Raw genomic sequence first — 16,612 nt, 5'->3', positions numbered from 1 at the left:
ATGGGCTCGTTATTAGGCTAGGTGTGTAGGAAATGCAAGTATAGAAGTTAACAACGAAATAATAACTAGTGAAGTGGTTGCCTAACAGATTAACTCTAATTATATTCTGAGAATTACTATAAGGAAGAAACTATCTAAGTAGGGACTAAGGGTCCTTAAATACACAACTATACTTCTATAAAATCCTTCTTATACGTAATATACGTATACTCTATCTACTCTATTACGGATTATATAGATCCTATAGATTATATAGATTACGCCACGTGACCTTAGTTACTATTCCTCGTCATATAGTTCTATTGGCTCTATCCTAGACTATACCTAAATTAACTAACTAGCTTCTTCCGTCTCTTCTCCAAGTAGTTATAATATTATACTTAAAGCGTCCATAACACTATCTCCCTCCCCTTTATCTTTATCCTTAAAGATCTAAAATATCTCTAAGTCGTTTACTAGAGGTATAATATCCGTCTAATTAATTTAGTTAATATCGTTACTTATTATACCTAAATTAATTTCTTCTTTCTTAACTGCTTATTATACTCGCACTATTGCTGCGATATTATCTCTTAGTGAGATTATACCGTCTCTATATTCTTGCTATTTAAAAGAGGGGTTGGTTTATATTACGTTAGCGAACCCATTTTTGCAATAACCGTCCTCTTATTTAGAGTGCACTAAAGCGAATATTTATTCGTCCTGTAATGTTTGCTCCGTCTCTAATACTAAATATACACAACCTATTACTCTTAATAGTCGTCTAGTTCCTTAATTAATTTATCTTAGGGTTTTATATTTAATCTGCTGCTACGCGGCTAGATAATAAACTGTCTGTTACTCTAGCGGAGTTACACCGTTCTTATGACGTAGAACGGAAGGCTGCTAATGCTTAGCAACGGGCCCTTAAGTCTTATCTTACGGCATCCGCTTAGTTAATCCGTCTTAAAAAGGTTTATAAAAAGGTCCGTTTTAAGGAGTAGAAACTTATAAAATAAGGTTTATAGGAACTTAGTAATAAAAGAACGGATTCTCTTCTAATAGAGAAGGAAATAGATCTAAGTAGCTCGGCAACTGCTCTTCTTAGGTCCCCCTTAGGTAACTCATTTTTTAGCAATCCTTCTTTATTAATACTGCCTAACCTAATTTCTTCTAATACTCCTATACCTTTCTTATAGCATTCTTTAAATTTTCTAGTAGCTCCTAAGTAGTTTTAGTATAGCCTATCTACTTAACCTTATACTATATTTTATTATTAATATCCTTATAATTAACAATCTTCGAAACTTACTATTTATCTTCTTCCTATCCTCCATATATATCTACTTCGTAGGCTAATAGCTTAATATTTCTATATGCTAGTTCTAGCATTATAATATGCTGTATAGGGTAGATCTTTATTTTAGCTAGTAGGTTTAACTTAAACATAACTGGTGAAATCCTTTATATAATTTTAAAAGGTCCTAGTCTAACGTGGTTTAACTTCTTACTTAGTCGTTAACTCTTAAAATTTTTATATAGTAGCCATACTTTATCTCCCTCCTTAAGATCTAGTCCCTTAGATCTCTTAGCATTATAATACCTTTTTATTCTCTCTTATACTTTCTTTACTAATTCTATAAGGTTTATATAAAGATTTATTAACGTCTTTATTCTTTCTTTAGCTATGCTACTTATTTTCTTCGCTTGCCGTAGTAATAATAATGTTCTTAGCTTATATCCGTAATTTACCTTAAATGGTAATATGCCTATTCCCTTTTAGGGTGTTATATTATATATAAACTATATAACTAGTAATAGCAATACCTAATTATTCTATATATAATTGATATAATGCCTTAGATACTACTCTAGTGTCTAATTTAATCTTTCTGTTTAACTATCTGTCTATAAATAATATGCGGTGGAAGTTACTGCTTAAACTCCTTGCTTTACTAAGAACACTTCCTAGAATACTGCTATAAATCTTAGATCTTTATCTAATATAATCTTACTTAGTGCTCTATATCTTATAAATACTTCTTTAATATAGATTCTAGCGATATCTTCCGCTAATATTTCTTTTATATATGCTATAAAGTATCCCCACTTTATAAGCTTATCTACTATTACTAAGATTACGTTATAATCTTATCCGGTAATAGGGTCTCTTAACTTTAGTAACTTAATAATAAAGTCCTATAATATAACCTCCTATAGTCTCTCTAGTATTTTAATAGGTTATAGCCCTCTATATAGCTTATACCTTATTAGCTTATTTCTTTAGCAATCTAAACACTCTTTTATTACTTTTCTTATAATATTTTAGATTCTATTAATAATATACTCTTCCTAAAGTCTTAACACTAAGCCTATAGCTCCATTATATCTTTAGGTTAATCCCCTATAGAATTTTTCTATAAATTACTCTGCTATACTTCTTGGGATATACTTTACTTCTTAATTCTTATATATATCCGTCTATAAATCTTCTAGTTATACTTCTAGAATTCTTTATACCTAAAAGCTTTCTAGTATCTTATAGACTTTCTCTAATTTGTTACTCTCTTAAGTTGCTATAATTTTTAGATAATTATACCTAATCAATCCGTCTATATCTTTTCGCAGTAAAGCCCCTAATAGCTTTTTATTATTTCATAGCTTAGCTTTCTAACTTAAAGCATCTACTTGCGTGTTATCTATACCCTTAGTATACTAAATCTTAAAATAGTATTCTGTAAGCATCTCCATCAGCATTTTGTTGGGGTGCCAAGATCCTGGAGGCCTCCTGACAGGATTTTGACTTTCCTGGAGGTCCTGATCGTCCTGGTAGGCTCCTGGCAGGCAGGATTTTGATTTTCCTGATCGTCCTGGTCGTCCTGACAGGGTCCTGACAGGAAACTAGTATTTCCTGATCGTTCCTGACAGGCTCCTGGCAGGATCTTAATTTTCCTGATCGTCCTGTCAGGTTCCTGACAGGATACCCCTAAGCGACACCCCTCCCAACCCCCCCCAAGCGACACCTCCTATGCACACCCCTCAAGACACCCCCCCAATGCGACACCCTCCCCACTGTGATACCTCCCCCGCAATGGGATACCTCCCCCCTAATGCGACACGACCCTATGTGCGCGTGCGCGCGACACACAGTGCTATCGGGTCCCCCGCTATATTCCCCGATAGCCTACACGTGCCTCTGCCAAGTTACCCCCTTTGCAGTCACCCCATTCTTTTACCTCCTTACATCCTCCCTTAGGGAGGCACTAGAACGGCAGCCAGCAGAGGACCGTCGCCAAAACCAGACGACCATCGCCAGAACCAGACGACCGTCGCCAGAACCAGACGACCGTCGCCAGAACCAGACGACCGTCGCCAGAACCAGACGACCGTTACAAGAACTAGACGACAACCTTTCGAACAACCAGCTAGCGAAGACCACGAACGATTNAATTGATCGATTAATCGAATTTGATATTGGCCCATTACCGAATCGTATCAAGGCCTCCTAGGGAGGCACCCTAGACGACTACCGTTCGAATGTACAGCTAGCGAACGGCCATAGAGAACGACCTGGATCAATTAGAGCCTTCGATCGGGCCGACCTCTCCCCCGAATTAAATTAGATACTGACACAGGCAGGCAGGTAGGTAGGTAGGTAGGTAGGTAGGTAGGTAAGTAAGTAGGTAGGCAGGCAGGTAGGCAGGCAAGTAAGAGAGGACCGTCGTCAGAACCAGACGATAATCGTTCGAACGACCAGCCAGCGAACACGATCGATTCGATCGATCGATCGAATCGAACCAGAGCCTCGATATCAGCCTATTACCGAATCAAATCGAATCAAGGCCTCCTAGGGAGGCACCCTAGACGACCACCGTTCAAACGTACAGCCAACGAACGCCCATGGAGAACGATTCGAATCAATACAATCAATCGCAATCGAATCAAGCAGAGCCTTCGATCGGGCCGACCTCTCCCCCGAATTACAGATACAGACAGGTAGGCATAGACAGGTAGGCACGACAGGCACAGGCAGGCACAGACAGGTAGGACAGGTAGGACAGGCAGACAGGCAGGCAGGCAGGCAGGCACTAGGCCTAGTTAGGAAATCAGCACACGGCCGGCGGATCATCGGGAACACCGCCGATCGACGATTTGGAGCCTCCGCGAGAGGCTCCTCAGTCGATCGCCCGACGCCCGAGCGATCGTAGAGCTCCATGACAGACACAGGCGGTAGACAGGAGAGATTGATTTGGATTATTTAGATTATATATAATTAAATTAATTTTATATTTTTTGACTAGCTGCAAATACTGGAGTGTTAATATACCTTATTTTTAAATCTAGAATTTTTATTATTGTCCTGATGGTCCTGATGGTCCTGGAGGTCCTGGAGGTCCTGGAGGTCCTGGTGGTCCTGGTGGTCCGGGCGACCTCCTGACAGGTTCCTGACAGGATGCCGAGTGTGAGTGTCTCCTGGAGCTCCTGACAGCCCTGACAGGAGCTGTCAGGAGCTGTCAGTACTGTCAGGAGGCATAAACATTTTGCTGATGTCTGCCTATCTAACCTATCTTTAGTTAAGTTCCTTTATTGTTAGGAATCCTATTAGGTTCTTATAATCCGTCTTAACTATAAATAGTTTCTCTATACCTTATAAGAATACTCTCTATTTCTTTAATACTATAACTATACCTAATAACTCTTTATTATAGATGTTATAGTTTAACTCTAGTAGTATTATCTTTTAACTATAATATACTACTAGGTGCTATCTATCTTAATATTTCTGTATAAAGTATACCCCTAGTATATAGTCTAATGCATCTGTTTCTATAACCGTCTCTAGCCCTAGTTAATAGATCTTAAGAACTAGCTCCTAGGTAAATAACTCTTTAACTTTCTTAAAGAGTTCTTACTATTCCTTTCCCTATACCTATAGTTCTTCTTTCTTTATTAACCGCGTAAATAGTTTAATATCCTTTAACTATTATGCTATAAACCTTCTACAGTAATTATAAAACCCTAGGAATAATCTCAACTATATAATGTTCTCTAGTTCTTACTAATTCACTATAGCCTTAATCTTCTTTAGATCTATACTAAGTTGGCCTAGTTTAATAATAAATCTAATAAAATTAGTCTTCCTGGTAAAGAACTCGTATTTCTTAATTACTACTAGTATCTATTCTTCCTATAGTCTCCTTAAAACCTATTTAACGTATTCCCCGTATTCTTCCTTAGTTATTAAGTAGATAATAATATCGTTAAGGTATACCATAACAAATTTATCCAAGTATTCTCCTAATATATTGTTAATACGCTTTTAGAACGTTGCTAGTGCGTTTATAAGCCTAAATTGCATAACTAATAGTTTATATAGTCCTTCCTTTAACCTAAAAGCTACTTTTTATTTATCGCCTTCCTTAATCCTAATCTAGTAATACGCCTATCTTAGATCTATCTTTGTAAAGATTTACGCGTTACCTATCCTATCTTAGATTTCGCTAATTAAGGGTAAAGGATACCTATCCTTTCTAGTAATACTATTTAACTATCTATAGTCGATATACAGCCTTAGTTTGCTATTCTTCTTTAGTACGAACAGTACTAGATAACCCGCTAATAACTATAATAGTCTAATATATCCCTTTTATAGATTTTCCTAAATAAACTCTTTTAGTGCTCTACCTTCTTCTTTAGTAAGCTTATAGATTAGAAAGAACTTTAGACTTATTCCTGGTTCCAATTCTATTTTATAGTCCTATACTATATATTTTAACAGCTTTTCACTTTTTAGTAACTATAGTTTCTTACTATACTTATAGTATCTTTTTAGTACATAACTTAAGCCTCGCTTAGTTTCTTTATATATTACTCCGACTTAGTACTATACCAACTTAGCTTATTATTACATCTTATGGCGTTAAATATCTCTAATATTAACCTAACCTATAATCTAATCGATCTTTAGATTGTATTTCTGTAACTAAGGCATCCCTAATACTACCTTATCCCGTCCTAATAGTAGGATATTAAATAACACCTTAATTTGTCTTCCTTTAATAGTTAGCTAAATAGGTCCTATTTTAAGGTTAATAATCCCTCCTCCATAGGCTATTAGATCCCCTAAAATTGTAACTAATAGGTAAGGTTGCTCCTTCTATCTATAAGGTAATCCCATTCTCTTAACTACTACTAGTAAGATATAGTTCCGTATTACTCTACTATCTATTAACGCTTTAAACTACTAATCTTACTATTTAACTTATAAATTTAGGTATTATCCTTAAATTCCTTTAAGGGTCTAAGGCTCTACTACTAGCTCCCTCTAGTTTTATAGGCCTCTACTTTTCCTAATTATTAGCTGCTTAATCCTATCGCGCTTAGCTCACTCTTTAGCCAATACTTAGTTCGCTTTTTATCCTCTATATACTATAGACACATATTTTCTAGGCATTCTCACCACTATCGTCCATCTAAGCATTCTTCCGTAAGGAATCTTCCTAGTTAAAGTATTAAGTCGCCTAACTCCTAAACTTCTACTAGATACCAGCCGTATATATACTTAGCATTCTTATATTATTGCTTATCTATTATCCAATATATCCTTATAGGGTATTTCCAATTCTTTTCCTTTAGATTTTTATATATTTTATATATATCGTCTACGCATATAATCCATAATAGCGTATAGTATACTAAGTGCTTTAGGTTAACTCTCGGCTCGTCTTTATCCTTAAGTTTAAACCTCTATTATGCTAATCTAAACGTTATGGCTTTATTTATAGGTACTAAGATACGTCTCTTGCTTCTCTAGTCCTCTAATTATTCCTTTAGATCCTTTAACGTTATAATTAAGGCTCCTTTAATGTAAGTTATAGCCTTTTCTATAATTAGGTGGTCTTAGATAACTTTTTTATCCAACTATATATAGAAATCTTCCTACTTATTATTGTGTCGCTGCCTATACCACTTTTAGTATAGCTATTAGAGTATATACAGCTTATCCATAAGGAAATATCTTCTTATTACTACATTATAATAGCCCTTTATATATCGTTCTTTAAACCTAATAGGAATTTCTAAATCCTCTTCATTTTCCAGTTTAGTAAGCCACTTAGCTCTTAGTGTACCTGCCCTAGGCCTATTAGTAATTCTTTATACTAGCGCTCTATCCCTTATACGTCCTAATACGCTAAATCTCTTATCTAGTTTCTATTCTTACTATACGATAATTCTTTACCTAAATTCTTCTATAGTTTCTTTTGGTTTACGTCTTACTACTAAATCCTTAAAGTCTTCTTACTTCTTAATCTTAGTATTAACTTTTTAATCTTTAGGCCAAATACTATATTCCCCTAGTAAATCCTCTAGGTCTATATACCTGTCTCTTAATCTAGTTACTATTTATATTATAGATTCTCTAATCTATAAAGAAGCTTCTTACCTCTTACCTATAGGTGTCCTAATTCGTACCCCGAATTCTTAACCCTTTAGATTTATTAATCCTAAGCTAGCTTCTAACTTAAGCTTAGCTTCAGCCTTAGTCTAACTAGGCTTACTTAGTATTCTCATCTTATCTTAAGAGTCTTAAATCTCACTTATCTTATCTTAAGAATCTTATGCCTGTAGAAAACTTCGTCCTAAGCTTATTTATATATTACTAAACTAAGCCGCTACTCTACTCTATCGGTTATTATCCATTATAGGTCCTTAAGCTTGCCTTATCTTATTTTAAAAAATTGGGTTATCTCTTATCTTGTCTTAAGAATCTTAAGCTTGTGGCCTTTTGCCTTTATTAAGTGCCGAAGTAGTTCGCTATCCTACTTCTCTTGCGTCTTATAAAGCAATAGACATCGTATCTAGTGGGGTCTTAATCCCTACTAATATTCCTTATTCTATAGTGGAATCATCCTCTACCTCTATTATAACATCTCTAATAGCTACGTATTCCCAGTAAACTGCTCTTATTACCTTATTGTTATAAAATATTTCGCCTATATTAAATTTATCGTCCTTAATATCTAATCTACAAACTAGTTTATTAGTTCCTCTATATCCTATAGGTACTAGCTCTTATAGCCAATAGCTTACGCTATACTTAGCGTCCTTATAAATTTGGTATATATTATTGTAATAAAACGCAAAGCTTTTAATTAAACACTCTTTTATTCCTCGCAGTATATTATCGTCCCTTTATATATATATATCATCTACTATTAGTCTAGTTCCCTTTATTATATAGTACTTCTAACCATCTTTATAATCCCTTATAAAGTAACCTTATTTTCCGCAATTTATATAAGCTCCCTCTTTAAACCATCTTTCTTACTATAGAGTCCGCCTAAATATCTTCTGCTGCTAAGATCCCTAATTTAGCCTCTGCTCCTTAGACCTCTAATTACTTAATTCTTATCCTCTGGGTTTCTATAGTTTCTTACTCCATCTCTTATAGGCTTCTTTAGTACTACTTAGGTCTATTAGCTCTGCGCCATACTATANTTTNTAACTTAGCTTTNGTTNTTNCGTNCTNTANNNCTTATANAACTATAGAACTCTATCCTAGCCTCTCTTAGCCTATTCCCTTTAGTAGATCTAATTATTAATCTTAATCGCTTAATCTATTAGTTCCCTTAGGGTATTTATATCTTTTATTAGGATAATTACATCCTAGACTTTAGCCTTAAGTCCCTATTTATACTATACCATAAGCGCCCTATTATTCCACTTAACTTATATTACTAACGTCTGGAACTATATTATATACTTAATTACTAAGGTTTATTATATAATATCTTAGAGTTTTCTTTCCGTTATAGTTATTGCCTCTAAGTCTTTAAACATTTATATAAGTTATTTTATAAATCCATTCTAGCTTAAGAACATAAACTATACCTCTTAGTTTATAGTTATTATTCTATTTACCTAAATTTCTATAAGGTAAGGCTTAAACCACTTAAGTACCCTTCCTATTAAGAACAATCCCGCATACGCTATTTAATCTATAGGCGTTACCAGCTTAGCTCCTTCCTGCGCGACCTTAAAGTACATTTATATAAGAAATCCTTTAAGCTTTAATCTCTCTCCTAAGTATCTTTTAATTAATAGTAACTTAACCTTTACTACGCCTATCCCGTTAATTCTATTTTCTAATATTATATTATTTTCTATTAGCTAGTTAACTATCTTTTATAGCTATCCAACCGTTATAGGTTACTATAAGTTAGTGTCTACTATACTAGTATCGTTACCTAACCTTAATATAGTTGCCGCCGTTAATAGCGTTATAGTAGCTGCTTTTAGTAGCATATTGTTTAACTTTTTATACTTAATACTATAACCAGGTAGTAATTATATAACGGAACCTTATAGTAGGAACTATAATGGGCTTATTATTAGGCTAGGTATATAGAAAATATAAGTATAGAAGTTAATAACAAAATAATAACTAGTGGAGTAGTTACCTAATAGATTAACTCCAATTATATTCTAAGAATTACTATAAGGAAGAAACTATCTAGGTAGGGACTAAGGGTCCTTAAATACACAACCGTACTCCTATAAAATCCTTCTTATACGTAATGTACGTATACTTTATCTACTCTATTACGGATTATATAGATCCCACAGATCATATAGATCACGCCACGTGACCTTGGTTACTATTCCTCGTCATATAGTTCTATCGGCTCCATCCTGGACCGTGCCTAAATCAACCAACTAGCTTCTTCCGTCTCTTCTCCAAGTAGTCGTAACATCGTACTTAAAGCGTCCGTAACAAGATAGCCGATTTAAGATCTAAAAAGTTATAGCGTATAACTACGGAACTTTGGCATACAGAACGAAACGCTTTTAAGAAGTCCACAGATTTTTATCGAAAAGCGTTGTAACGGGACTAGCCCAGTTATAGTAGGAATGTCTCGGTGAAACACTCGATAGATAAATTCCGACGCTTTGACCGAATTCTACCAGATCAATCGAATTCTACCAAAGTCTGTTAAAGACCGCATGCGCACATACGCACGCATCGACTACTAAGCCCCTAACTATTTAATTATATAATTCTCTTATTATTCCTTTCTTTTCTTTATATAACGTCTTGTTCTTAGCGAGAGCTATATACCCTTAGATTTAGATAGAATTTATATTATTCTTTCGAATCTTCCCTAAAGTCTCTCTGCGCCCTTATATTACGTTACGTTAAAACAACTACTATTAAAATAGTAAATGAACTTAAACCTACCGCGTTAACTATAAGCATTATAGCCCTAGTTAGGGAATAGTTAACTATAATATAACAGTCCTTTATAGATGCTTTAGCCTAATAGCAAGCAATATTAGAATCTTAGCACTAGTAATTAATAGGAACAATCTACAAAGAACTCTATAACCTTAAAGCACTTATATTAGAGACCCTAATAATAATACCTATAAATAAAATTAAAATAATTATATATAAACCTAGCCCGTTAAATATAAACCCTAAATTAGTAATGGTAGCTTAACCCATACCTATAATAAACCTAATACCTACTATAAAATCTAAAAAGCTCCCTAACCCTCTAATGTTTAATAGAAAAGTTAGCTTAGTAAGATATATTTGATAGAGCTTCGTATTTAATTAAATCTAATATAGAAATAGAGCCTCCGGAGCCTTTACTACCGACCGTTTTATCTACCTTTTTAAGCCTCTACGAGTGCAAGAGGAAAACGAAGAAGCGGTAGGCGTCATGGCCTCGCGGTCATCCAGACTGTTAATAGGTAGTTAGAGGTGGAAGGAAGATCTAGGTAAGCTGAAAATGTCTGCTTGGCAAAAACACGCTGAATAGAGCAGCTTGGGAAAAAAAAAAGAACAGGATCGCAAATCTTCTGGTGAACTGAAAATAGCGCAACTGTTATGCGTCGTGCCCTATGTACGTTCAGCCTAGACGATGTAGCCGAAAGCAACAGCTACAGCCTGGTACGTGGCAGAAATAGTGTTGATGCTGCGGATACCGCCACTAAGGCCTGGACAAACCTGCAAGTGTTTAAATTGACCACAAAAGCTCCTGCATTGGTGGGTTAATGGAGCAGTAGACCGTATAATGCACCACCTCTTTAAAGCTCGTTGTAAGCACGTGCTAGCCCCGCTAATTAATGTTGATCAAACGGCGTGAAATTATACCTTTGAGTTAACTTGCAGGGTCATTTTAACATATGGCTGCCAGAATAGGCAGAATTTTATATAGGAAGGTATAAATTGGCACCATTTGATTAACGTGATCACCAGGTACGTACAAGGAGATATAAAGAGGTGGTGTAGCAGAAAGGTAAACCAATGTGAAGTCTAGTTGGATGTTAAACGGAGCAGCTCTAGTAAAGCAGGTCTCGCGGAGTCAATCGTGAGCTAGAACCTCTCAACCCGTCTCATAACTGAATAATAAAAGCAAATAGACAGGTAAAAATTACATCACATACCTTAGCTGAACATCCATTGTATATCTCAGCTAAACTATTCATACACCTCCCCACCCATATATTTCAAGCTCGAAAAAAATCGCTCTACGCCAGATACACAGGTAGATAAATAAAAATGCCGAAACCAAGAAGAAAATCAAATGAGACCATCCCTATTTTTCCACCCGCACAAAACCCTAAAAATATTAAGGCCGAGAAAATTCCACCCAGATACACATCGACACCTCAGCGGGCTAGACAGCCCAGACCTCTCTCCCGCCAGTCTTTTCATTTCCCCAATTCGCATCATTCCAGCTTGCCCCTTGTCTCCCCCCCTTCCCCCTGAGCAGCAAACTAATTCGCCTACCCCTGACTAACCCTCGCCCTCTTCCGCCCATGTGCGCTCCCCGGCACAACAGCCGGCTCCGCATGCCCGCGCTCCCCCTTCTTCTCCCGCTGATCCAGCACCAAACTAAGCACATCGAACCCAAACTGCGGGAACTCAAGACACATCGCGCGGAACTCATCCTCTGCCTCGTGCCTGAGGACATGACTCCTGGTCGCCCAAAACGCCGCCACGGGCCGCCGGATCGTGACGTCCTCCTTGCTCGTCTCCTTGTATACGTACCGCGCATACGCGATCTCGCCACGCGCGGTCGACGATGTGCGGTGGATCTTGGCGTGGGCGAGGGATTTCAGCACGGGGAGGCCCAGCTTGTCGGCTAGAGTGTAGACTTTGGCGTGCTGGAGAAGCGCGGCGCCAGTGTTGTCAGGGGAGGGGAGAGAGGGGTCGGGTTCGAGGGGCGCGTCTTTGGAGGCGGAGAGGCGGCGCGGGAAGTATTCGCCGTTGTAGAGGTATTCAAGGACCGAGCCTGCGGCGGAGAGGTCGTCGTTTGGGAGGTCAATGCGGCGGCGCTGCGGGGGGGGAGGGGTGGTTAGTTTGAGTGTGGTTGGGTAAGGGGGTTGTGCTGGTTTGGGTTCTTCCGCTGTTGGGAGCTTCATGAGCTTTGCTCTTGCTCTGCTAGAGGAGGGATGGAGGGATGGACGATGAGGCCGTTGGGAAGGAGAGGACGTAGGGGCACGACGGTATCCTAAGGACCGGAAAGGAAAAGAGAGAGGGAGCGAGAACTCACAGTAGCCCCCGCACCGAACTGCCCACATATCTCCGCGAAATACGGGCTCTTAATCAGCATGGCCTGGTGCGCCCATAGCAGCGTCTCTTCCTCGCCCGTGCCAACAGCCAGCTCCACAATCGGGGACTTGAGATAACTGCATGCAGATAACCGTCAACTTGGTGTCCCTTAGAAAGTCCAATCGTCCGTCCAGCAATTCCCAATCCCCTGATTTCCCAATTCTCCCAATTCTCCCAGTTCTCCCAGTTCTCCCAATTCTCCCAGTTCTCCCAGTCCTCCCAGTCCTCCCAACCTTCCCGTTCCTCCCCCAGCTCCCCCTCTTCCCGAGACCTAAAAAAAAAGAGACCAGCAAACTCACTCCAGAAATGTCGTCCGCTTCACAACCTCCGGCTCAATGCCCCCCAGCATCTCTTCCACATCCTCCCCCCCAGCGGCAGCCCTGCTCTCCTCCATATCCACATCCCCGGTCGGGGTCGGGGACGGAGCCTCCACGGTTGCCATATTGTGCCTTCTGGTTCCGCACGATCAGCCAAGGAAGGGTAGGGGTCCGAGGCGTGCAATTGGGTGCGGGGCGGTGGTGCCGTCGGGGTTGGGGTTGAGGTTGGGGTTGAGGTCGAGGTCGAGGTCAAGGACGGTCAAGAGAGAGCAGCAGCACACGAACTGCGCAGAGAACGAGCGGGGTCAAAGCGATCAAGCGATCAAGCAAGCAAGCGATTAAGCAAGCAAGCAGCAAAGCAGAATCAACACGAGATCACAGCGAGCGAATGGCGGTATGCAAAAGGCTCAACGTTGTCCCGTTCCCGTTCCCGAGCGTAGGAGCAAGCAGTCATCTCTGTGCCTCGTGGGCGGGGTTAAACTAGGGCTGACTTTGGGGGGCTTTCTCTGATTAATGTAATAGCCACAGCACGGCAGAGTCTAACTTAAACAACATCGTTCTATTTTCATATCATTAATTTTTCTTCCACTTATAATATACAGAGCAATACCATATTCAAAGCCTCGACGTTAAAAGATTGTTGTCACATTCGCGATAGTGGTCCTCGATGGTATAAATACATTTTTAACGTCGTGTGCATCCTGTCATTTGTGGATGTTTTCTTGTCCATTGGGGAATTCAAATTTATCACGATGGGGTTTATATAATCCCCTCCCGGTTTAATTGTTTCCAACGTCTCGATATTTGACATTACGGAGGTGGTGGCACGATTGGAATTGTCGACCTGGTGTCGATCACTACTATATCAAGGTTAGATCAGGGGTACCATGACTCATCCACCTCTTGTAAATATAGCCTCTTTTCTTCGTAGATCAATTTGCACACGAGTTCGTTCTAACAGGAATTGCCCTTTGTAAGAGTATGTTGCAAAAAAGGTGCATAGAGGCGAAAAGATCGCTTATTTTTTCTAAGTCATTTTGCGGTAAAACTAATCATGTACGCAGGCGTGATTGAAACTACACGCAAAATGACTTGGAAAAAACAGAACGATTTTTTCGCCTCTATGCACCTTTTTGCAACCTTTTTTGGTAAACTTGGGTGGAGGTATCCTATCTATGGAACGGTTTGTAATGTATGAATTTAAGTGAATTCAAATGTTCTAAACCAAACTGGAAGGCTCTGGTAATGCCAGCTATAGCGTTCAAAATGGGCAGCGTCTTGCTTTAGTACCCTTAGGCCCCACAAAACAGCCATCGTCCACGATACCGTTCAATAATAGCATTAGTTCCCAATATTACCTGGCACAAAGCAAACTATCAGTATAACCTCGTACAATTGCCGTACGCCCGTAGCATCCGGCCAACGACAACAAATCCCCCAATAGAAGGAATGCCAACCAGAATCAGAGAAGTGAAGGCCGAGAGACTATAAACAAACCCCAGCATCCTGGTGGTATATCGTGCCTCGTCAATCCGACCACTATCCGGACTTACGTAGCCATAAATATAAAAAACTTTTAAAAGAAAGGGATTGCTCTGAGGCCCTCGATGAATCTGGGTGCGGACCACTGAATCCACCAAACCGAAAAAGATCCAACTAGCAAGCCAAGTCATAGTCCACGCCTGTTGTGCCCTTGTACTCTCCTTTCGGTGAAAACTAGTCAATCCTCCAATGGTCGCTATCGCGATAGAACCAATGAATATACTACCATAGAAACTGCCGTAGAATTCCAGAATTCCCCTGGTGAGTCCGCTGTCATTCCCTGGATACGAATCCACTAATCCCCTGGTGAGGCCACTGCTATTCCTTAGATACGAAGCCACTAATCCCCTGGTAAGGCCACTGTCATTCCTTGGATACGAAGGCACTATGACCCGCTGCGTGGTGATAGAGGGTGTGTTGGTATCCTCCGGCGTCTTAGTCTCCAATGGTGCGTCAGTTCCCAGGGTTGTGTTAGTCTCCAAGGTTTGCTCATCTTGGATCGATCCGCCGGTTTGCTCTCGAGTAACTGGCTGCATGATTGTGTTATCGTTGTCTCCGGCGAATGTAGCATCGAAGGTCTCTTCACCCAAGGGAGCGGCGACGATACAACCAACCACGCCGTCAAAAGTCCCCCCTTGCCCTACTGCCTCTCTCATTATTTCCGAATATATCAAGTATACTTTGTCATAATCTGGTGTAAGGATTGTACTAAGTAGGTTCACTATCGATATAAGCAAATATGGTATGACAGTAAGGCCAAACGCAGCGTATCCGTAATGTTGAAGCTGGTTTCCTCTTGAGAGATACAGGGTGATGAATGCAGAGATTGTCTGTAAAATGGCAATTAAGCCGTGTGAAAGGCTGTATGACGGACTGATACTATCTGGAGAGAAGCTAATTTTGGTGCCATATCTGGTCGAATGACTCGGATCTTTCGGATCGTCCCGACCCGGCCCTTTAACGGTGGTTCCAGGCGGAAGCATTGCGAGAGCGTAACCAAGAGGAAGGGGGCATTTGCCCAAATTGCCATGAACTTTGCGACTACTGATATCGAATTTATTATGGGATGGTGTGAAATTCGACGAAGGCTCGACCTCATAGGTAATAGGCACCAATTCCCCGAGAGCTGGCTTTTGTAGAGATCTTAGACCTTGAATCACAATACCGTCCTGATGTTTCCACTCAGCTGTTCGAACAACAGTACAAAGTGCACCGGCTTTGGAAGCGGCTATGAGCGGTGATGTGCAAAATTTGACATGCCGCCAGATCCCAAGTAATCCCCGCAGAACACCGGAGGAAGAAATTAAAAGAACAACAACCATAGCTAGGAGAGTAGAAACGAATGGTTCGCCTGCTTTCTTCTGAACCGTTCCAGCGTGAGCAACAAAATTGCCGAGAAAGAAGAGAGCGACATCGGTCCACTTTGTGGGAGTACATAGGAGATGCGGGTTTCCATGATTCGTCGTACCGTTAGGAAGAGTGACGGTAATATTTGTAAGGGTTGGGTACGCATGCGAAGGTCGGGTGTTGAAATAAGTACATTGCAGAACCTGAAAATTACTGGACCCACGACAACCCCAATGCGCGAGATTACAAGAATAGATGATTTCAAAGAAGATTGAAGAGGTATTGGAAGAATTCAATGTAACTTTGAATATCGAAGATAGCTACTGCGGAGGCCGATCGCCGCCAGAAGCAAGGTTCTTGCAACCAAGCATACGGCTTCGCTACAATTACTATGGTGGTGCACCACGAATGTGGTTAGTCATTCGCTTGCGGGCCGATTGACTTAACCAAAAAGCAGCTAAGCAGCAGCATACCTATTTTCACCGATCCAGCGGCAGCAATTCTGCCCATTTTTCCCTCCAAAGCCCGCCAAACAGACCCACGCTTGCTTATCCAGAACACACATGCATACACGCAGCGCGCACGCATGCGGTGTACACAACTTCAAACAAAATGCCCCACCAGAGCCCCGAAATGCAGCTGCAGGAAAAACGCCGAGGCTGATGCCAATGCAGGGAGGAAAAAAAACCAAGTGTACAGAAAAAGTAAGCGCCGCGCTACAGGATGCTGGATGAGCTAAGTAGTACAGCCTATTCATATAAGTATTTGAAGGGAAATGCGAATCGGAGATGAGGGAGGATCT

The 16,612-nt window shown here is 39.8% G+C and overlaps 3 protein-coding genes across 3 annotated transcripts; all 3 read right to left on the bottom strand.

Annotated features, from left to right (window-relative positions):
* Positions 1–11,277: 11,277 nt before the first annotated feature.
* Positions 11,278–13,371, bottom strand: K441DRAFT_661674 (uncharacterized protein). Its single transcript, XM_067648909.1, has 3 exons — positions 12,904–13,371; positions 12,546–12,681; positions 11,278–12,327 (listed from the first exon to the last, which is right to left on the bottom strand). The coding sequence occupies exons 1-3, from the start codon at positions 13,044–13,046 to the stop codon at positions 11,776–11,778; spliced, it is 831 nt and encodes a 276-aa protein (XP_067502857.1). The 5' UTR covers positions 13,047–13,371; the 3' UTR covers positions 11,278–11,775.
* A 1,196-nt stretch (positions 13,372–14,567) lies between these two features.
* On the bottom strand, positions 14,568–15,956 carry K441DRAFT_437013 (uncharacterized protein; the record flags this gene model as incomplete). Its single annotated transcript, XM_067641659.1, has 2 exons — positions 14,568–14,758; positions 15,071–15,956. Coding segments are annotated over 2 exons (1,077 nt in total), but the record flags the coding sequence as incomplete, so codon positions are not given.
* K441DRAFT_144112 (uncharacterized protein) lies at positions 15,926–16,611 on the bottom strand. Its single transcript, XM_067640150.1, has 2 exons — positions 16,284–16,611; positions 15,926–16,199 (listed from the first exon to the last, which is right to left on the bottom strand). Exons 1-2 carry the CDS (start codon positions 16,565–16,567, stop codon positions 16,103–16,105), a joined length of 381 nt encoding a protein of 126 aa, XP_067502855.1. The 5' UTR covers positions 16,568–16,611; the 3' UTR covers positions 15,926–16,102.
* Position 16,612: the final 1 nt, after the last annotated feature.

This window comes from Cenococcum geophilum (genome assembly GCF_001692895.1).
Source record: "Cenococcum geophilum 1.58 unplaced genomic scaffold K441scaffold_27, whole genome shotgun sequence".
Taxonomy (NCBI): Eukaryota; Fungi; Ascomycota; class Dothideomycetes; order Gloniales; family Gloniaceae; genus Cenococcum; species Cenococcum geophilum.
Note: the sequence above shows the minus strand (reverse complement) of the source record. Positions and strands in the feature narration are given on the sequence as shown.